The 23,771-nt window shown below is 40.1% G+C and overlaps 1 protein-coding gene across 1 annotated transcript in view; it reads left to right on the top strand.

Annotated features, from left to right (window-relative positions):
- The window catches only part of CUBN (cubilin), a 237,059-nt gene that overhangs the window by 92,740 nt on the left and 120,548 nt on the right, over nucleotides 1-23,771 (top strand). The window contains 3 exon segments of the mRNA XM_033100508.1: nucleotides 10,586-10,767; nucleotides 16,054-16,228; nucleotides 17,686-17,855. Of these exon segments, the coding sequence (XP_032956399.1) occupies nucleotides 10,586-10,767; nucleotides 16,054-16,228; nucleotides 17,686-17,855 (527 nt within the window).

The following is a 23,771-nucleotide window of genomic DNA, read 5'->3' as shown; positions in this document are numbered from 1 at the left end:
ACAGTCCCCCAAATAGACTGGTTTGACCTGAGGTAACCAATGAAAGATGGAGTAGAGCACTTGAGGATTTGATTCATTTAGGAGCCCAGCCAGAGAGTTTTGCCTCCTCTGAGCTGAGGACTTTGGCTGGCTGTATGCCTGCAGCATTTTCCCTGCCAGAGGCTGTACCCCCTGGTGTTATAATCACAGAAAACCCTCTCATGGCTCAGGATTGGAGGGTCAGCAGACATCACGACCGTTGACCATCGGCATGGTATGGGGCTGCTCACGTGTGTCCATTTGTTGATGTGGGGAACCCTCGCTGAGGAGGAAAGGTGGGGAGTGGGGAAAAGACGAGCGAAGGAACTTGGGGTGGGTGGAGTGATGCAGAGCCTGGGCTTGGGTGGTGGGGAGGGGAGGAAGGACTGATGAGCTTTTCCTTGCAAGAGCGCCATGTACCAAAATAATTAAATTGAAAGAAAGCAGGCTTAGAGTGAAAATTTTTAAATAGAAATATGGGTATTGAAAGTTGGAAATTGCATAAAGAAAACACATTTCCTTGTTTTTGCCTGTGTTCGGGGCATTTCATAAAGTAGCCTTCTGCATGACTACTTAGATTAGGGGGAATTAGTCCAGTTGCCTTGGTCTCATTTCATTTCCTTGGAAGATATTTTTATACTACTTTCATATCTTTTGTTCTGAAATCTTCAGTATTTCAAACATGTCTCAGTGAGATTGATTGATTGATTTCTCCTAAATTGTAAGCATAGAATTTCTACTGGGAATTTGTAATTTGGTGGAATGAGTAGATTGGAAGGTCAAGATACAGCTGATCAAATTGAAAAGATGACGAGATTTGCTATACTTTTCTGGATCAAAATGAAAGATGTTTATCCTTTTGTATACAGGAAATTAAAGTTTATCTTACCGTATGTGAAAAATCCTAAAATATGGCTACCCTGGGTTCACTCCTCTTTAATGGTGTACTCATGCAAAATACTTTGATATTCAGGTTCAACACATCACGGAGGGTAAGATAGCTGTGATAACCTTAAGTTTGAATATTCATATGAAAACTTATATCGCAATTTAAAAGTCATTTTATAACTATGGACAGCATTGATTTTTTGAGCTCCTTGTATCTATTTTCCAAGTCATTAACTTCATGTTGTGGCCTTATTCTCCCCTTCCCCCTTTTCTGTCCCTATCATTGAAAAGAGATAATTCTACTCCATATCTATGGCTGTAGGGAAACCAGTCTGACAAAATGATTATCAGAAAGTCTGGCACTGAGATGAAGTCCTTACGGAAGATGAAACCTTGTAAACCCTTCCTAATGCCTCAATGCTAAAAAGCATTACCATTAGTTCTTGAGTTTGCATGTTCCCTCCTAATCTGATACCTAATCCTAAGTTTGTCTCTAGTGTTCTCAACAGTAGACTTTGCTGAGTCTGAACATTTGTATCCCCTGAAAATTCACACGTTGAAACCCAACCCCGAAGGTGATGGTGTCAGGAAGTGGGGTGTTGGAAAGTGATTAGGTCATGACGGTGGAACCCTTCTCACTGGGATCAGTGCCCCTAATGGAAGAGGGGCCAGAGAGCTCCGTCACCCCCTCGTATCATGTGAGCCCTGTGACCCAGTGGGACCCTCACCCACCCCCAAAACAAACAAACAAACAAACAAACAAACAATAAGTTTCTCTTGTAAGCCACCCAATTTGCGGTCTTTTGTTAGAGCAGCCTGCACACACTAAAACAGATGATCCTCTATCTGTCTTATCTTTGACCAACCATCATCTAAACCCTAATGTGATGAATGGATGGTAATCAGTACAAGAGGGAGTAAGGGGAGCTTACAAACCCCCCATTCCTTCAGATGTTACCCCCAGAGTTGCTATCATTTTTTGCCTGCCTTCGAGTTTGGCCACCTCGTTTTCCACGAAAAGAATGGCGGTATATTAGTTTCCTAGGACTTACATAACAAAATACCTTAAAATGGGTAGCTTCAAACAACAGAAACGTATTCTTTCACAGTTCTGGAGGCTGAAGGTCCCAAAATGCAGGCGTCAGCAGGGACATCCCTCCAGGGGTTCTAGGGAAGAATCCTTCCTTACTTCCAGCTTCTGTTGGTTGCTACAACCCTTGGCTACCCTTGACTTACAGACCCGTAACTAATCTGTGTCTCCGTCTTCATATGGGCTTCTTCCCTTTGTGTCTCTGTGTCCAAATTTTCCTCTCCTTATAAGGACACCAATTGTACTGCATGTGAGTCCCACTCTGTCCCAGTACGACCTCCTCTTGACTTGATAGCATCTGCAAAGACCCTCATTCAAAACAAGTCACATTCACAGGCTTCTGGTGGACATGATTTCAACCCAATACAGGAATTTCTGCAGCTTGTGACAACTTTCTCCTCTCCTGGAGTCACCATGCTTTGTCTTCTTTCTTCTTCCTTTTTCTTCCGGAGAAGTTCATGTTCCTTAGTCTTTATATCCCTTGATTTTTCTTCTCTGATTTAACCTCATGGTTGCTCCAGCTGTGTCTCTGTCCTCACGGAATAACTGCTAACCCACAAAATCCTCCAGAAACTCCATCTGCAAATCCTTACAATCAGATGACTGCTGGGGCTCCCTCCTTGGCTGTGTCTTCAGAGAGGACGAGTGCTCTGATTGTAGTTTTCTCTCTTTGTGGGATAGCTACCTGTCATTTGTCTTTTGCCTCTGTCCCAGGAGAGTGGCATACACTTTTAGACTGGTAGGGAATTAACTGGTAAAATGAAACCAGGAATTGTTGACTTTTAGTGGTTCTCATACCAGCCACAGTTACCTTTGGATAGCTTTGACCATTTTAAGGATCTCACATTCCTTTCCACCTCCACCCCCTTCCCCAACCTGAAAGTTTCTGTTCAAAATCCCCTTAATTAAGTCATTTGCATATCTCATAGCTCTGTCAGAATCGAGGCCTGTGTGCTCTAGAAAATATTTCAGCTTTGCTTTTGGTTGGATCTTCCCCCAATTCTCGGCTCTTAGTTACTATTTCGCATCATACCTGCCCTGCCAGAAGAGTCCTTGGTAGCTTCTCCCTGTGATGCCACATCCTCCACACAGGCTGCCTTTCGGAGGGAGATCAGGCTAACCAGTGAGGCTCCCCTCAAGGTACTGCAGAAGGGAACATTTTTGTTTTTAAATTATAGAAAAATTAGTAAAGTATAACTAAACCATTTTTGTGAAGCATGTGGGCACTATTATTCATAATGTTCAAAATATATTCTTTTACTGCACGTTGGCTTTTCAAGTTGTTTTTAATATTGACAGCTAATTTCTCAGGCATTTTCCCCTAAAATTAGAGGATAAGGACATGAAGATGTCCTCTTTGGGGCCTGTTCTCCGTTCCTGTTCTTCCAGCCTTGGTGGGCCAGGTTAGTTCCAAGCTGGCAGCTCTCCTGGTGCTATCGGTTTGTGGAATATAGTTTCAGGAAAATGAAACGCCAAGTGTAAAGAGCTGACTCCATTGGAGCAATCGTAGGGAAATACAGAATGTGGCTTTAAAACTCAGTGCCTCTGATTCCATTTAGCTGTTTCATTGCCAGTTTGCTTTTATTAAAGCTTTTTCATTTAAAAACAACAACACAAAACCTTGAAGATAGAACGTATATAGATTATGCTTAATATAAAATTAAAAAAAAAAAATCCTTGCTTGTTTTAGACCACAGTAAAACTGTTAGGTGAATCCTTCTGTGAGAAAGATTTAAAATATCTTCATAAGTAAACAGGTTTAGCAACAGCTTGTAAGTCTTCCTGGTTATGAGTTCAGTAGATCAGCATGCTTCCTGCTGATAAGGTAAGCTCTTCCTCTCAGCTCATGACCCGGAGTTTGGAGGAAAATAGAATCAAATAGATGATCAGTTACCAGTGCTAAAAGTTTGGTAAAGATGAATTACAACAGAACAACATACGATTCTCTTCAGGACGTTATTTTATTCCAGTTCGTCTGAGGTCTAATGGTGTTACGATATTAGATTTTGTCAGATTTGCCTCAAATTAAATGAAAAAGATTTTTGCTTTATTTATTTATTTCAGGTTGCCATGGTGATGTTTTGTCCTCAGTAGATGGACAGAACAGTCATGAGGGCAGTGTTTAGCGCTGCCATTCCAGTGCCTTAGGGCTGGAGTGCCCAGCAAGGCGTGGAGAGAACATAGAACTGGGGTGGGGCTGCCGGGGGGGGGGGGCCCAGATCTGCTGTTCACTATGTGAGCTGCAAGTCCAGCAGCCTTCTTGAGCCCCACTTTGCGTATCCCTAAAATGGGCCTGACATGCTCCTTCTTACATACTTCATTGAGTAGTTGTGAATTTCAAATAAGGTAATGTGCTTATTAAAAACACTACGAAAACCTGTGAACTGCCATACAGATATGAATTATCTTTATTGTAGCTTAATGAACAATTGATTTCTTACCTCTCATCAGCTTTTCATGATGGCTCTTCAGCTGCTATGGTAATTCCTTTTCCAGCTCCAAATCTTTCTCTAATCTCCTCCTGTGTTTAGATAAACTCTTGTTAAATTACAATGCACAGAATGTATGCAATGGTTATCATATGCAAGACACTTAGCTAAAAACCTTACTTTGGTTATTTCATTTAATCTGTGTAAAAACCCTCTGAGGTTAAATACTTTCTGTTACAGATGAAGAAATTCAGGATTAGAAAGTTTAAATTAGTTATCCAAGAAGTCACCCAGCCAGGGTTAGAATCTGTTTTGTCTTATGTCACAGCCTATGCTTAACTTGATATGTTAGTATATTTCCAAACGTTTTGCAACCTAACATGCAAATTCTGCGACTCTGAAATCATGTCATCTCCTCCATGAAATTCTCCTCTTTCCAATTGGATGCAAAGAGCTACTATTTCTATTTCTTCTAAACATATGTCCTTCAAAATTATCATCACTCTATTGCCCACTCCTTAGTTAATGTTTTCATCATGTAATCATTGTCTTTATGTAGACCCCTGAAATTCTTTCCTAAGTCATTGTCCTCCATTTTACATTACTGAAGCCCAGTTATAGAAAATGTCTCTATTTCTTTTATGCTTTATTATTCATTCAACCAGACAGGTACCATGAAGATGAAGAGGATATTGGGAGTCTAAACGTCACCTCCTATTTTATTTCCTGATAGCTATCGGTTGATATAACCTCTTTCATCTCCAGCCTTGCCTGTCCTCCATCTTTCTTTCCTACTTCGCTGACTCCCTGGTCACCCAACATCACAGACAGGACTGACAATGACATGACTATTTTAAAATTATCGAACAGCCTGCAAAACTGTGTGTTTTCTCAGTAGTTTCACTTGTTTTAATATTTGCAGATATGTCTATACCATTTTCTTACTCTAAATGAAATATAGACACCTGAAATTTTCCAGAAGCATTGTTGTTCCCATCTCCAAAATGGGCAGATAGATTTATAAACAGATTTTCTTCTGTGACTCCTTCAGGAAAAACTGCATTTTGACAAGAGATTGTCAATCCTAAACCCCACACAAAGGGAAATTGTGCAGTGAACAAAACATTTTCTCCTGTTCCTGGCCCCCCAGAAATTTAAATTTAATAGGACAGTAAAATTTGGATACTTGTTTATGTAGAAAGATTTCAGTATTAGACATCAGCAACACTGACAACAACTACATAGGTAAAGCAGCTTACCAAATACGTTTTTGAATTCCACAATCTTTATTAAAAGTAAAATAACAACAAATCTTGTCTCTACCACAGGAATTATAGAGATAGTAAATCAAGTAAAATGAACAACATTGCTGCTCAATAGGAACAAGAAATTGTTGATGAGGCAGAATTACATTGTTTAGCTTTTGATTCATTTCAGCATTTAGAACACATTTCTCTTCTTCAGAATTATACACAATAGGATTTTTGGATTATCTTGGTATTTCTTTTGACTGACAATGGGATAGTATGTCTTGATATAGGTTCTAAATCACTTTCCTATATTGTAACTGACGCCCTTTGCTGCAGCTAATTAAGTGGAAAACAATGCATACATACAATTCAAAAGACTCACAGTATACATTTGTATTATAAAAAAGCTACTGATGAATTGTACTTGTTTGCTTTCATTTATAGTTTAAAAAGTTCAACTCTTGGTGTGAATGTATAATTTTTTATTTTTATCCACAATTATATAGTTCCAAATTCATGTTCTAGTATTTCACTGTTGGCCTAATTATAGCTTGAATTTATGAAACAAGGCATCTAATAATTTATTACATATTTAATTTTTTTTGATTCATAGAAATTTTCCTAATTTTGTTGTGAATATGTTTTCCTTTGTCACTAAAAAAACAGCATAGGAAAAACAGACATTATTTGTTTTTTCAGTTTTCCAAATATATATATATCTTGACATATTTTCTTTTGCCTGATACCAAGCACGCATTTGTCAAATTATCCCAACGTCTAGGAGAAAGTGATGCTACCCAAGAGAGGAACGCTAATCAAAATCTCTCGTCTGTGGACCGGAAATTTGTACCAAAAAAGAATCATGCTAACTTTGTACTGCAAAAACTAACTAATTTAAAGATGTCTTTTAGCAACTCAGTATGATGATTTATTTATTCTTCTTTGTAACTTGCCACCAATTAACATGTAAAGGATAAAACATTTCAATGGTTGTGTTTTTTTTCAAATCAAAACTTATTGACATTACTCTTTGCAAACTGAAGGGAAGCACAAAGAATTTAATGATTTGCAGGCGGGCATGAGGTAATGGTATTTTTTATGTCAAAAAATGGATTTTTAAAAAACAGACATTAAATACACCTGGCTACTACAGCACGGTTTGTACTATGCATGGCATATGCTCAACAAGTATTTATTGAATAAATGAATGAATGGGAATTGGAAGTTAATTTTTATCTCTTTCAAAATTTAGAAATTCAAAGATGGAGTTAAATTTCTACCATAATTATCAAAATTAACTTTATTTTCCAGTGCTTTATAGGTTTTTACTGTAAAATATCACTAAAATAATTTATACTATTCTCATTTGATGTGAACTTTTAAATCAAAGTTTTTACCTTCTGATATGTTAAACTTCAAAGGTAGTGAGATCATGAAGGAGAAAAAGAAAGTTTCAAAGAGTTTCCAAGCTCCAACAGTTTTTCTCTCCTTCTCACAAGCACACAATATTTTTCACCAAAAGGGTATCATTTGTAATAATATTGGGATTTCTCCTTGGAAGACACACATAAGTTCTGTTGATGAGAAGAGAAATTCTCATACCTAAAAGTAAAATTTTGCTGTTTTCATAAACCTTGTTTATGTTTGTTTAAAATCTTAGGTAAAGTACACTGTGGGTGTTAAGAGCTGTAAGTGGGTAAATAAAATAAGTACTGTAATTTTTCAAAGCATCACTAAGTGCCAAGAATCTGATACTATCATTGCAGTTTTACAGTGACTAGCTAGTGAAAGGATATCAGCATCCTGTTATTTGCAAAAGAATTTTCAAGGAAACCTAAAACGATTGGAAAAGACAATGGAAAAATGTTGTGCAGATTTTTAGATGAATCAACTATGGTAAAAAAAAAAATGAATTAGATTGTCTGGTGAACTGAAGCTAAATAAAAATGAAGAGAAGAAATATCCAAGCTTACATTTCCTTGTTCTCTTTTATTAGTTGGCCATAGAGTATTTTTCTCCAAAGATTTTTTTTCCCCAGTGGATTATTTAATTTGATACAACTGATCTCAAGAACCATAAAAGCTGAAGATGTTGGTTTAAAAAATTGGGGTAACAGAATGCTTTGCTTATCTATAATGTATTTTAGTAAAAGGTGCTATATGTTAGGATAATTTATATGGGCCACCACATTGCACAATCTTAGAGAGCATCATTTGATGGAATACTCTGTGACTGGTGCTCCCTGGATGTGTGCAGTGGTACTGAGGATATATACAGCCTGTGCTGATTTTGGCTTCAGGAATATTTTCCATGTGTTGTTATGGTAAGAAAAATATTTTTTAATTTTTCATGGTACTTATGTTTTTTTTAACATTCACCACAGTCTATAAACAATGTCCGTACATCTAATTTTAAACAGCTTTTTCACAGGGCTTTAACCAGAAATAAAAGGCCATAGGAAAGATACTGACTTGGGCAACAAATTTAAAGTCTGAAAACATGGAGGTTTTCAAATGGAAGCAGGAAACTGGCAACTCTATATGGTAGCATATTGAGCTGGAATCGTATTTCTTTTCTGCTTCAAGATTCTTCTTAGAGTTCTCCACAGCTCTTTTTAGTTAAGTGGAGATTATGTATAGAGAGGTTTTGTTTGTTTGTTTGTTTGTTTGTTTGTTTGTTTGAACTTCTAAAAAACTTTTTTCTAGCTCATCATACAGGATAGATTTGCATAAGGTGGATAGTAGACATAACCTCAACTTTAGTGTCTTACGTTTTAAGTTACAGCGGTTGAATTGAATTCATGTGAAAATGCACATATATTCATAATGGAGTTAGGTGGCACTATCATTTTCAAAAATGAAAAGCCTTGATGCAGAATAAAAGTAGGCACTTGGAAGAATTTACCAACCAATAAAGAATATTCTGAAAAAATAGAAAAGAAGGCCCAGATATGTTAGCAGAGCAAACAACTTTTTTTGTGTTTTGTTTTTAATCACCAACAATTGCTATTGGAAAACAAGATAAACTCTCTCTTTCTCTTTTTTTCCCCCCTTATTTTGTCTTTAAAATTTGAGCCTTCCTCAAATTTTCTTTCTTCCATAAAGTTTCTCTCCCTCTGCGTTCTGAAATTTCTGTCTGAGTTCCTACAGACTGTGAATCTGTAGAAGGTAGGAATTAAGTCCTGTGGTGTGGCCAGATCACCTGTACTGATGCCCTGACTCCACCCCTTACACGCCAGATAACCTGGGCGAGTCGCTTCATCTCTGTTTACACTGATTTGCTCCTTTGAAAAATGTAGATAATCACACTACCTGTGTCACATGGTTATTCTTAGTATTCAAATAGGAAATACTTGTGAAACACATCTAAGCACCCAGTGGTAACAGTTTTTTGAAAGGTGCCACATGTTGCAACATTTCCTTTTTTGTGGTAATGATTTGCCTTAATCACTTTCTGGGGCATGATATATAAATATTCATAAAGCATATGTTGTGGTATTTTCTATGCTTGTGTTTTACGTATCTGGTTTTTTGTTATTTGTTTATTTGGTGTTCTGATGTAAGTTCCCTTGGCCAGGGCCTACATCATTTACTTTTTAAAAATTTTTTTATTAATAGACTTTGTATTGTAGAGCAGTTTTAGGTTTACAGAAAAATTGAGCACATAGTACAGAGATTTTCGATATGCTCCTTGCCCCCAGTCCCCCTGTTTTTAACGTCTTACATATCGCCACATACCACATCATTTACTTTTTAATAGACTATTTTTCAGTAGAGCCTTAGGCCCACAGCAAAATTGAATGGAAAGTAGAATTGCCATATACCCCAGTCCCCACACATGTACAGCCTCCCCCATTATTATCATCCCAGTCTGCCCCACCCCCAGACTGGGACATTTGTTACAATTGATGGACCTACATTGACATGTCATATCACCCAGAGTCCATGGTTTACATTAGGGTTCACTCTTGGTGTACATTTTTTGGGTTTCGACAAATTTATAATGACATATAGTCCCCAGTATAGTATCATACAGAGTATTTTCACTGCCCTAAAAATCTTCTGTGCTCTCCTATTCATCCCTCTCTCCCTCAGTCCCCTGGCAACCACTATCTTTTCACTGTCTCCATAGTTTTGCCTTTTCCAGAATGCCATCGAGTTGGAATCATGCAGTATGTAGCCTTTTCAGACCGGTGTCTTCCCCATGTTAGTATGCATACACATTTCCTCCATGTCTTCTGTAGCTTGATAGCTCGTTTGTTTTCAGTGTTGAATAATATTCCATTGTTTGGATAAACCCCAGTGTATTTATCCATTCACCTACATCTTGGTTGCTTCCGAGTTTTGGCAATTCTGAATAAAACTGCTATAAACTTCTGTGTACAGCTTTTTGTGTGGATATATACATATTTTTATTTCCTACAGTCTCTCGTACAAAGGTGAGGAATTTTAGCACTTAGAATTCTAGATCTTAGGACTGAAAGGGCTTAGAAATAATGTATTAAATATAGGGAAACTGAAGACGGAGAGACATGGTACTCACTGCCTAACACTGCTCACACAGTCCAGCGTACCCCAAACTATGAAATTCTTACCTAAATAACGAGAAAAATCTAAAATATTTTGAAGACATCATCAAAGGGTTGATGTGGTAAGAATAAGGATTGAGAATTATTGCACCAAATGATATAATCAATATTTTTCTGTAAAAAGAATAAATTTAGTAAGTTGTAGCCACAATTTTTTCCTCATTGTTTTATAACTGCTTAATTCTAACTCCATTCTAACTTTACGGTTTCTCTCCTAAATCAGGCATGTGCGTTTTCAATTATCTTTGGTTCGTTGGATTTTTGAATTTTCCTCGGTGGCTGGTGCCCACTTTGGACTGACTGAGCCTCGCTGTTTTCACAGGTTGTGGTGCGGAGTTGTCTGGGGCCACTGGCTCCTTCAGCAGCCCCGGATACCCCAACCCGTACCCCCCCAACAAAGAGTGTATCTGGTACATTCGCACAGCCCCTGGGAGCAGCGTTCAGCTCACCATCCACGACTTTGACGTGGAGTATCACGAAAGCTGCAAGTTTGACGTCCTGGAGGTAGGAATTTAGATTGCTTTTCAGTACGTTCCAAAATTTGGGGTAGGCCTGGAAATCACTCCGCAAAACTCCCTCAGTTCTTTCCTGTGTTCAGAGCAGCCTTCTCTTCCTAGACATTTTGATCAGTATCAGCCCTTCCTGGGTGACATTTGCAGACAAGTGGATTGACGTCTCAGTTTGGGTTTCTCCACAAGCAGTCCCGAAGGACTCAGTGGGAGGCCGTTTAACCAGGAGGTGATGTGGGAAGCAGGTGTGAGAGAGGGTGCAGGAGGAAGAGCCACTGAGTGGAGCCCCTGTGGGGCAACTTGGGCTTAATGCTGTTGGGACCCTCTGAGGGCCCTTGAGGACTGCGCCCCAGAATCATCCCTCTAAGGACACAAGGCTGATGCATTGGTTCCCCCAGCTCTGGTCCCTACTGATGGAGGATTGCGCTGGGGATTGTTAACTACCCACACTTCCAGTCTGCGGAAGCTTCCTTGAGCAAGGCGATGGGGAGACAGACTGTAGACAAGAGGTGGGCACTGTGAGAGGTCGGGGCAGTAAGCAGAGGAAGTGCCCACCGCGCTGCAGCTGCAGCCTGAGCGGTTCCACATGGTGCCAGGCACAAAATGCATCTGCTGCAGAAGGCTTTTAACAACATGGTCACTTAGTGTGAGGCATGTGAAGATAAGACTACTACAACACTACGGCAAAGGGTTTATCTCAGATAAATAAGATGGCCTAGGAGGATCTATTGTAATCAGCTTTTTATTGCAGGAATCTGGTCATCAGGATGTACATACCATGTTTCCCCGAAAATAACACCTAGCCGGACCATCAGCTCTAATGTGTCTTTTGGAGCAAAAATTAATATAAGACCCGGTATTATATTATATTATATTATATTATATTATATTATATTATACCAGATATTATATTATATTATACCCGGTCTTATATTAAAATAAAACTGGTCTTATATTTTATTAAAATAAGACCAGGTCTTATATTAATTTTTGGTACAAAAGATGCATTAGAGCTGAAAGCTGATGGTCCGGCTAGGAATTATTTTCGGGGACACAGTAATATATATACATATATATATATCAAACATAATACATTATATATATATATTATATATATGTGTATATATATATATCCTGAACTTTGACCTATATGCAAAGTTTAATGGAGTCCAGTACACGAAAAACTCCTATCACCTCAGCAATAGGGACTGCTATAGCACATTATGACAAGGGTTCTATTATCTAATGGAACTTAAACTCCATGAGGGATTAGTATTTGTGGGTTTTTTGGTTTTGTTTGTTTGTTTTGTTTCGTTTTATTGCTATACCCCTAGGGCTACAGATTACTTGGCAAAACAGTAAACACTCAATTTGTATTTACGGAATGAATGAAAGCATCCAAATCTCTGACTGATATGTCATAATAACAATACATTTCAGGTGGTTTATAAAGGGATTTTGACATCCATTTTCCCATTTGAATGTTCAATAATCCTGTGAGGTAAGGAGGGGTGGTGCAGATTTTGTCCCCATTTTACCATTGTCAAAACGAGGCTCAAACCGATTAGTGCGTTTTTCAGGGACCACAAGGATAGTGAAGAGAAGAGCTATGCAATGAATTCACCCACAACTCAACACGCCATGTACTCGTAAGCCAGTACAAGAAGGTAGAAGTGAACAGTGCACAAGATTTCAAAATGAGGGACATGTACTTTGCAGGGAACTTGAACACTTAGGAACTTTACTTAACTACAAAGCGCGTTCTTTCCTTGAAAAGAAATGGGGTTCTCAAATCATGCCGTCACTGAGTGGATGCAGGCACTAGGAAATGCATTTAGCAGCTCAAGGCTCTAAAGGAGGATAATACTGCAGTAAGTGAAATCAGAGACAGAGCTGGTGATGCTTGGGTTAAAACCCATAGCCTCATCTTCACGTAAGTGCTGCTGCCACGTCAGGACTCCATCTCCAAAGAGGAGCGGTTTTTAAGGGGGAGAGAACAGAAGGGCAACCAAAATTCACGCTCACAATAGCGACCAGGAACAACACTCAAATGTGGAATGTTCTAACGGTCTCTCTCAAAGCACTTGACACTCACTCACAAAGGGCTGGCAGCAGTCTTTTCCACGGTAATGTGAAAGGTTCCGACCCCTCCATTTTCATATTCCAAAGGGCATGGGATCCTGCCCACTTGGCAAATGCAAATGGGTTCATTGTGCTTTGGGTTGTGTCACACCCTTTACTGAGAAAGCAAGGACAGGGGCTGTTCCCGACCAACAGCCTTGGGGACAGAGGGACAAAACAGGGTCTCCAGGTGGCAATACTCAAGCGGGGTCCCGTGCCTGCACAGAAAGGCTATGAGAAGAGTCTGGAGTCTGCTTGGGGCTCATCTGTATTAGGACAAGGTTGTCTCCCATGTTCTATTAAAATTAGGGTTTGGAGGAATATTTTGAGGCCCTTAAATATTTTGGAAGACCTTTTTTCTTTAAGGCTGAAATGCGTAATCCCCTTACTTTTTGTGCCAAAACCTTAGTTGACGTCTCTGCAAAGGCCCCAGTCAGGTGGAAAGTGCTGTAATAAATTTGCGCTAATGACAATCAAAGGAGTGTTTTCCATCCTTCATGCCATGGACGCTGATAACGTGTTAGCAAGAGGTTTCAAAATCTGTTACCCCTGATGGGTGTGTGGCCTAGAAACATTACTGACTCTCTTATCCGTTCTCAGCCTGCACGTTATCCTTTCCTGTTCTCTGCACAGCCAGGTAGGACCTCAGTGTCACCAGCTATTGGGCTTACCTGGACTTCACCCAACGTAACCAGGAGCCAATATTTTTGTCCCTCAAAAATCTGTGTCCAGAAAGTAGGCAGCTGCATTAAACCAACAGCCGTTTGGTTACTCATAACCCTGGAATGCTGACTTGATCGTGACAGTAAATGGAACTAACAGAGCAGAAAGAAATGTTCAAAACAGATTTAAACCGTAGGCTTTGAAATGTTTTATATCTTAAGAATTTGCGAAAAACACATTTTTTAATCTCTGATCATCAGACCCGATTCTCTTTCCCCCAAAGTTTAGTCATACGCTGCAGTCGAATGAACCACACCCTGAAATTCTTTCCATCTTTTTCCCCTTTTGTAGAGTCATGTGCTAATGATTGGTTTTATGCGTGGAAGCCAAAAGTGCCATTCTATTGTGTTGGTCATGGAAACACTGGCTGGTTTTATTTCAGCCTCTGAGAAAAAGAGCCTGAACTGGCATAAAGCAGAAAAGGAAATCCACTCCTCAGTGTGATAAAACTAGACAATTGCTTGGTGTGGTCCGTTAGCTCCCTCTGATCTCTTGGCGATGGTCTTTCTGCGAATCCAGCCCAGTAAGAGGGGAAGCAGAAGTGGCAGTGTTTATTCTGGAGGCTTCTAGGCCCACCGACTCATACCCATTATGTTTGTGATCTCAAGGGGACCCGTGAGCAAGGAAAACAAAGAATATTTTGCCGACGTGCAAGTTTTCTTTGTCAGGACTAAACCCTTGTGCCCGAAGCCCTCTCCAAATACGGGCTGCTTATTGGGCTTGGAGGATTCGGAGCACATGCTGTCAGCTTCACGCTCCGAGGACTGTGCCCTGGGTCAGGGGGTAGGGAAATCTTCAAAATGGGCAAGGGCAGTAAACAAGAAGCGATCTTGTTTTTTTGCATTTGCATATGTGTACGTGTGAAGGGCCACACGGGGCTCTTCCTAAAGTCCAGCTTTGGATGGGACTTAGGGGGCCACACAAACATAGCTCTTCCTAATAAGCATGAAGCCGTCAGCCTGCTTCATTCCTTTGCAATTACAGGCCTTGTGCTCAGGCCTCTGTGGAACAGCAGTTTCATTCATTTTGGCCTTTCCCGCATGGCTGGGGAAATTAATCAGACAAAGAAATCATTATAGATTCGAATCACATACTCCTCCCCCAAAGTAAGCGTCTTGTTCTCACTCGCTCTCCCTAGAGAACACAGGAGTGTTTCCCGTCTCAGTCAGCAGCTGCCCCGAGCGTGGGCCTGGGCCAGGGGCTCTGAGGAAGGGGGGAAAGTAACCTGAGTTGGGAGAGCAGCACAGATGGGAGAGGTGGGAGGGCGTACAAATCTCCCTGAGCGCTGCTTTCCTGCTTCTGATCCCAAGTATAGAATTATGAGCATATACGTGTGGGGGAGGCGGAGGACCCAGACACCGATATGCCTGAAAACTCTTGCCCCAAGTGGTCTTTCTGCTACAAATTCAAGTCTGGCAAGACCTGAAGCTAAGGGCTCAGTATCTTCTGTTTGATTCTTATTTTTCCCACATTCCCCCTGTCCCTACCCTGAACCTCCAACACATACACACGGTAAGTAGAGCCCACTGGAGATTGAGAAACCTGTGTGTGATGTGTCCTGGAGGCCCAGCCTGGGCTAGACTTGCCTGCAAGATGCTGAATGTGAGACCAAGAGATCACTTGTCGAGAGGAATGTGTGTGTCACTAGGGTATTGGGACCCAGTCAGATAGATATTTGTAAATGGGAGGAGCCTAGGAGATTCGAGGACAAGTGAGAAGGATCTAAGGGGAACCGTCTTGGTGCTGGGGCAGAGTGCAGGGTGATTCCTGAGCAGAAGTCGATGCCCCTGGTTATTTTCCTATGAGCGGGCATGCTGGGTGAGCAATGGAAGGGTCTGTAGGATTCCCTTCTCTAGGAGACCACAGAACACAATGACAGAGGTTTTCACTCCCTCTGAAAAAGCAAAAATATTATATTAAATGTCTACTCTTATAGAATATTCAGATTGCAAAGTGGAAAATCCTAAAACTATTGCCAGAAGTTCAGTAACCTTCAACAAACTTGATCCTCACAAACAAAATGGCTTTATGCTAAACCTATTCCTATGTGCTTAGAAGAGTTAGAAAAACAGATTTGATGCTGCGTTATCGGCAATGCCTCTGCCAAAGAAATCAGGAAACCCCATGAAGACATGCAAAAGAAGAAGAGGGGATATAGGGAAGATTCTGGAATAATTTATTCAGTTCAGCTCTACAGTTCTGGCTGATAGAATAAGCAAGCATTCTGTGGGTTGTTGAGCTTGTGTGTTCCAGGGCAGAGGGAGTGCCTTTGAAAATCCGTCTTAAGTTTATAGGTCATCCCCACCCAGGGAGGCTGAGCTTTCATTCAGTCTGCAGTGGTAATAAAATCCAAGAGCTAGTGGTAATCTGGGGAGGGGCTGTAATTGTTTAAATATGTCTCTTAATGTAAGTCCTTTTTTTGGACGGCTCATCTTAGATCTATGGAGGCCCTGATTTCCACTCACCCAGAATAGCCCAGTTGTGTGTCCAGAGATCATCTGAGAATCCCATGCGGGTCTCCAGCACTGGAAATGAGCTAGCCATCCGATTTCAGACCGACAACCTCATAAACGGGAGAGGCTTCAATATCTCATGGCAAGAAGTCCCTGGAGGTGAGTGAACCCACAAGGAATCACAAAGTACTGAAGCCAAGCCCTTGTTAAATTTCATGACATGATTGGCGAGAGGTATGAAAGCTGCATTTTGACGACTCTGTGACTTCCCAAATGGTGAATACTGCTTTGGCATGTGCTCCTCCCTAAAACATGTAATAAAGTTTAACTTCTGAAGAGTTGCCGTATATGTGAAAGCAAGGAACGTATGCAAATCCCTGGTGAGAGCAGAAGCAGGGCTATTGGTTAGACTCACCTCTTCTCTAAGGACTTGTGCCTGTTCACCAGCCTCAAACTGCTGGGGCCTCAGCAAAGTGGTAAATGACATCATGCCTCCGTACAGACCTCTGGATTCTTGGCAAATGCCAACACTGTAAATGTTAAGTTTGTGAATTCCAAGGAATTACTACTACGTGTTATATAGTGACTTTCTGCCCAAGAACTTAGGCAGTCTAAATAAATCACTTGCAGACTGCTGAGGTAAAAATTAATGCACAAAATATTTTAGCAGACGTTAACCTGTACAACTACTTATATTAGCTGCATTTATTGAATACATACTACGTGCCAGGAACCTTCCTAACTAGTTCTATAAGAATTTCCTTATTTCATCCTCACAACCAACCTGTGAGGGAAGTTCATTTCATGCACTCATCATACTAATGATGAAGTCAAAGCTCAGAGAAGTTAGCGACTTCTAGAAAATGCCAAAGCAGAGGTATAACCCAAAGCTGGCTCGTAGCCCACTTCTGCCACTCTGAGGGACTATAGTAAGTATATTACATCTTTCCTACAGTCAATGATGTATGAATTCAACGAGAATTATAAGTGTGTCTTATTTAGATTACTCCAAATGATTACCAATGATTAGAAAATAACACTGAATTTTTCCATTATTGGTTTATATCAACATCAATCCTAGAAATGTTGGGTCATAGAGATAGACATTGGCAGGTATTTGATAACATCATAAGACTAAAAAAAAAAAATTGAATAACCCCACCAGGTCCAGAATATTAAAATTTAAAAGACAGATACTAAATTATTTGTAAAAGCATGCACTACTGAATTATCAAAATTCTTGGAAGCAGATGTGTTATTCTTATAGTATGCTATATTTTTTGAGAATCATGAAAGGCATTTTATGGCTATGTGAAAACATGATTTCATTTGCACTTATTTTTCAGTGTTTTTATTTTATTTCTTTTTTTCCAATATTTTAAAAATAACTTTTGGCATCAGTATTTAAAATATTTGAAATATCTTCTTAGTTCTTCTTTGTTTTGTTGGGATGAATGAATTAATGTCGGATATTCAGGTCTTTAAAATGTTTAGCATAGACTACATAAAACTGATAGTCAAACAAAGTAGTATCTTGTACTATGCTACCAGGTTATGGGGTCAAGTTTTATGCATCAGGGATTCTTCTCATTATTGAATTGGTTTCCCATCTACAGGTTGTGGTGGGATTTTCCAGGCTCCCAGTGGAGAGATTCATTCTCCGAATTACCCCAGTCCTTATAGGAGTAACACTGAGTGTTCCTGGGTCATTCAAGTTGAAAGACATCACCGTGTTCTCTTGAACTTCACTGACTTTGACCTTGAAGCTCAGGACTCTTGTATTGTGGTAAGTGACACAAATTTCAAGCATTGTTTAGAGTCAAAACTGGGTCAAAACATTGCCATATGAGCATATTTAGTGACTATATGAGTTATGGATGTTTTCAACATCAAATCACAGGAAACCCAACTATTGGCAACTTAAAATATAAAGACATTTTTTTTTTTTTACCTAAATGCAAATCAGAAAGTAGATAATCTCAGGGTTTGTTTAGCAACTCAATTTCCGCTCTGTCATTCTTAGTGTGTTGACTTTTCATTTTGTATTTGTTACCTCATTGTAAAAAGATGGCTGTAGAGCTCTGAACACCTTGTACAAGTTCAAATCTGGTAAAAGAAGAGGAATAGCGTTAGTTGTTTCTATTTTGTATTATTATTATTGTTATTATTCAAGAAAGAATCCTGCCTGCATATCATTGGCCAGAATTGGCTGCAAGAGAGATTAGGAAAGTATAGTGGAATGGATTTATCATAACTACTTTAAATGAATTACTAGTGTGCTTCTGGTGGTTCTCACAGGGTTCTACATTTCTTGAGATCAGGATATCTGAATCTGCTGTTTGAACAAATCAGTGTCTGATAGGACAGAACATATTGGGATATGGAGTAAAAGGAGAAGGGATATGGCTATTAGTTGGTTAGATGACATAAAGGTTCTGTTACTGACACCAACTTTAATATATTCTCACCTGTAACTAAAGCTATATGGTTAATGTAAACGCAAATGAGGTTGTATTATTCGGGGATTTTCTTTTTAGTTTGAATTTAATTTCTTTGGTTATCTTATTTTTTTAGCAAAATGTCTTCATCTTTCATTTGTATTTTGAAACATTTCATTCAGATGTAAACCACATATAAAACATTTCATTCAAACACCAACCCAACTGGCTAGCTTTCAAATTTAACTTAAGAAAACTCAAATGTTGTTTCACGTTTTTCAAATTAGCCCAGTCTTAATGGTCTAATTCCCAGTATTATTTTATAAGATTAAATCATTAATGTACTAACAAGTTCAGTTGAATTATGACTATGTATTCACCTACTAAATGAGTCTTTGGAGCCTAAATTAGCAAAGCATTATACAAACTTAAGGTGTAGGATATCTACCTTCCGTAACGGTAACTCAGACCAACTCTCCTGACAAAGACCATATCAAAATTCGGGATGATCTTTAAAAACATCTGCCAAAGTACGACACCAAACTCACAAGATACTGTGAGATTTCTGAGTTAATATTGGTGAGATTTGAGTCTAGTAGTTAGAACTGCTTTTGCCCATAGGGCATTTGCTGATCCAGACGTTAGTTAGCAACACTGCAAAAAGGAGCAAAGTTTGAGTACAAAGTCCCAGTAGAATGGCGGTCCTGGAAACCATCCTGAATCCTAGATAAAATAAAAGTAAAACAGTCTTCTCAGAGACTTCATCCCAGCTTCGAGTCACCCCCAGATCTGAAGCCCTGGAATAATGAGTGCAACCCTGTATGGCTAATGTATTCATGCTTTGGATATTCAGCAAAAGCAGTTTCAAATCTTCTTCTAAGGGATATAAAATCATCCCACACTCATTATGACCAATAAATTTTCATATGCAATCGCCAGGGCACTATGAAAGATATTCATGTACATGAGACAATATAACATAAATGAGATGCCACATTAATAACAGACAGTGCAAATAGACATACTAATAAGGCAGATGCTAAAATCACCAGGCACAGCTTGGCAATCAACTATGGTTACTAAGCTTATGGAGGGAAAAGTAAAACGTAAAACTTTCAGCAAGGACTGCCAACTATAAAAAGTGATATTGCAAAGATGAAAACGAACTAACTGAAAATTTTAGAACTGAATAAATACAACAGCTGAAATTAAATTCTCAGTGGAAAGGGTTTTTTGTTGTTGTTGTTTTTTGTTTTGTTTTGTTTGGCATAAGAGACAAATTGGACAGAGATGCAGAGAGAAAGGGTGAACTGGAAGATGAGTCAGAAGAATCTATCTGGAAAAAAGCCTGGATAAGCAAAAAGATAAAAAATACAAAAGAGAAGTAAAGACATATATAAAACAGATGTAAAAGATAAAATGGTAATCCCACAGGGAACAGAGAGATAAATGCAGCAGAAGTGATATTTGCGGAGCTAATGACTAAGACTTTTCTAAAACTGATGAAAGACATCAGTTTATAAAAACAAAAAAATCCCGAAGCACCCAAACAGCCAAGAAGGATAAATAGAAAGACATCCTTATCTAAAAGAGAAAATTAAAGATAAAGAAAAAAAATGTTATAATCAGCTAGGGGAGTGAGTGTGTGGGAGAACAGGTTACATTTTAGGAAGTGGCAGACTGAATACTGACTTTTCAATAGTGATAATTGGAAGCAAAAATGACAGTGGGATGGTATTTTCAGTTTCAAGAAAGAAAATAACTGCCAACCGGGCACTCTGTAGTCTCCTAAAATAGATTTTACAAATGAAGATGAAATAAAGCATTGAAACAGAAGAGGGGCCTTCAAGAGAAATTTGGAGCGGCGAGGGACAAATTGTTGTCCTCCTGTTTTGCCTGTGGTGGGCATTTCTTTATCTCTTGCTCCCTCCCCTTGTACGGTGCTAGGTACAGTTTCTTCTCTTTGGTAAAGTCTACATAATCCATACAATTCAACATACAAAGAGGTGTGTGAACACAACAGAGCCTAGGTCAAAGTCACACCCAGCGTGGCTGCATTATTTCTCTCCTGTGGTCATAAGTAGGATTTTCCACCTACCTAGTGGAAATATTAAATACCACTGCCATATCTCAGCATGCAGCTGGGCTTGCCTTAAACTATAGTGAGAGGGAACAGATAGGAGCAAGTGAAACATCAAATATGACCTGGTCATAGACATGGGGACAGAAAATCAGTCCAAAGACAGGTGCTGGGACTAGTCCAGTGTGGCAGATAAGGTACAGTGCAGAAGGTCATAGTATAAACAAACTGTCGGAACCAGGGCCTCTCGTATGGAGCAGCTGGAGTATCCCCACTGGTGGGCAGATGATGCTTTCAGAAGCAGATGCCACTAAGCACTTGAGCAACACATCGATATGAAAAGTGAGACACCACAGTGTCTCATTTCCATGGTTAGGAAATCTAACTCTGGTCGCGCTGAGCCTGGATTCTGCCATTTTCTAGCTGTGTTACCTGGGAACAAGTTCCTCCCTCGGCTTCAGTTTCCTGAACTGGGAAATGGGGATAGTAAGAGTCTTTGTGTCACATCGGTTGTTGGGATATTTGAGATTATGTAAGGGACCAGCCTGTCCCAGAGAAAGTCCCCAGTTTGTACTCGCCAGAATTATAATGATGCTGACAGTGAGTGCCCTCAGACGTGTTCAACACGGAAAGAGGAAGGAGGTGTGGAATCACTAGCAGGGGCGGCGGCCTTAGGGGCTGGGGCTTCAGACCTGTGAGCTGGGCCTCACGGTCTTCAGTAAAAGAGCCTGTTTATGAATCCTTCTCGTAGCATGGAGACTAGCATGCAGTGTACTTAGGACTCAATAAACTGCAATAGGAATCGTGAGAAAACAGAGGGGTGATTCATTGGGGCCTGGAAGCCCAGGGAAGTTTCACAGTGAGGATGACATTGAAGTGGCAGGATTTCAATAGTAGAAATGTGGTAGTGGAGGCTTCAGGGAAGGAATAGAGGAAATTGTGCACAGAGGTATGAGCATGCACAGACATCTGGCATTAGGAAAAGAAGGTGTTGTGGGTAGGGTGTAGCTATGTGTTGGAAAGCATGTGGACACCAAGGGTCCATAGAAGACATCCAACTTGCACAAACTCTTTTATACTCTGTGAAGCATTTGAAATTATCCTGTAGATAGTATGGGGTTGATGAAAGTCTTCTGTAAAACAGAGGAGTAATGTACTCAAAACCATATTTTACAATGATAACAGACAGTTGTTATAACATGGTTGGTAGAGAAAGAGAAAGGTGGTAGAAAGGCTGTTTGGGAAGTGATGGAAAAATCTTGGGCAGGGGATAGAGAGAAAGTCCATATTGGAAAACTCTTATGGTGGTATAGTCAGCAAAACTTAGAGGCTGATTATATGGTGGGGGGGGGGGGCTGGGTGACAGAGACGGAGGAGTCTTGAAGAATGGCTGAATCATTAGCCATGAACTAAGAAAGCAAAGGGGTAGACGACTGCATGTGGAAACTTAAGTTTGAAGGTCTACACTATGTCCCTTCCGGAGTTCAATGCATGAGTTCAGTGTTCCAGGTGGGCTTTGAGCTGGACATCCCGTTTGAGGATAGTAAGTGGTCTCTTCTGGGAGTATTTTGTAAAGAGAAAAGGGCCAAGTAAACTCTTTGCAAAACACCCCCATTCAAGGGGCAGACGGAAAAACGAAGAAAAGGAGACTGAGGAAGGATACTCCGTGAGGTGTTAGGAGAGCCGGGAGAGAGTGGTGGCATAGATTGAAACAAAGCGCCTGGATTCAGTCTTTGATGAGCAGGGTTGGCGTGGGAAGTAGTGGAGGACTCCACTTCACAATAGGTTAAGAGGTGCAGGAGCATCTTCGCTTTTTGCCAGAATTATGGAAGTGAGTGGTAGAGGGGGATAAAAGGTTATAACCTGTGGGTCAGACAAGATCGATGCAAAGTTATTTTTTTTTTTTTGATGGAAGAGCTTGCGCATGTTGAGAGGGCAGGGTGCTGGCGGACAAAGAGCAGCTGAATGTGAGAGAGAAACGGAATAATTGATGAAGCCATGTTATCGGGGCAGAGCCTTAAAGAAGAGAGACTGGTCCTATAAATTTTATATTTTCAGAATGGGAAATTGCAACACATGCCCGAGCATAAGATTTTTTTTTTCTGATTGCAAGTTTATTATATTGAAAATTGCATAAATCATATACAAACTAAATCATTTTTGTTTTTTACAATTTATCAATCACCTTTACAAAAAGGTAAAGCGATGTGAAAAAGGACTGTTCAGGTAAATTTGGGGTAGAGGGCTGCTGTGTATAGTTGCCAAGTGGACTTAGTTATGGGGATGGGAGCTTGGCAGAGGTTTGCAATCAGGCGGGCCAAGTCCTGGCCGCTGGTGAGGCAGGAAGCTTGGCCCCAAGTTCTAGTTAGTGGTCCAGGAGTTCATGAAGGAAGGCATTGAGGCACCAGCCACCTATCCTTTATAGCTAGATGGACACTGCGTGTGAAACGTACCCTAAAGTCCAATATCTTACACAATATCTCTGCAGTTTCAGTTCGTACAAAGTCCCTCATTCATCCTGGACACACGCAAGTTAATTTCTTGGTCCTGTTGCTTACACAGAATCATTAGCAAAGAGAAAAATAGCTGCCAGTGATGCTGCCAGATAATGTCCGTGTTCATGTGATTTTTAACAGAGCTCAAGTTTCCTATTTAACACCAAGGTAAATTATGCGCGGATGGGACCAGCCATCGTGTTTTATAAAACTCCTATACCAGTTTGGAGTTGGGTTTATGGGTAGGAAGAGGAGGACACGGTGGGAGTTGAAGACATGGACAGTACAATTAGGCGATGTCAGCGGTGGGTTCATTCCGGAGGTCACCGCTCTGAGCCACCCCTCGGGTAGGACAGTCACTTTACAACCCATTTTCTCCACAGGAGACAGTGCTCTTCCTGTAGTTGGCCTAGTCCCCGGTGGTCCCAAGTGGAGGCAGGGTGAACCCACAGGCAGCCCCAAGCCATCACTCTTGCTTTCCTGGACCTAAAGGCAAAGTTCAGCAAGTAGATGAGGATTTAAAAATGGAACAGTAGTACAAGCCTCCACCCCCTCTTGCATAACCCCCAGCAGCAGTCTTCGTATTTCAAAGGCATCAGTCTGTTGGATGCATGAATTACTAATAGACGTGTGGCTGAATAAGTGATTTTTTTTTGTCTCTACTGCAGTGATCACTGGGAAATAGCAGA

Source organism: Rhinolophus ferrumequinum (genome assembly GCF_004115265.2).
Source record: "Rhinolophus ferrumequinum isolate MPI-CBG mRhiFer1 chromosome 5 unlocalized genomic scaffold, mRhiFer1_v1.p scaffold_110_arrow_ctg1, whole genome shotgun sequence".
Lineage (NCBI taxonomy): Eukaryota > Metazoa > Chordata > Mammalia > Chiroptera > Rhinolophidae > Rhinolophus > Rhinolophus ferrumequinum.
The sequence above is the reverse complement of the archived record's forward strand: the minus strand, read 5'-3'. Positions and strand labels throughout refer to the sequence as shown.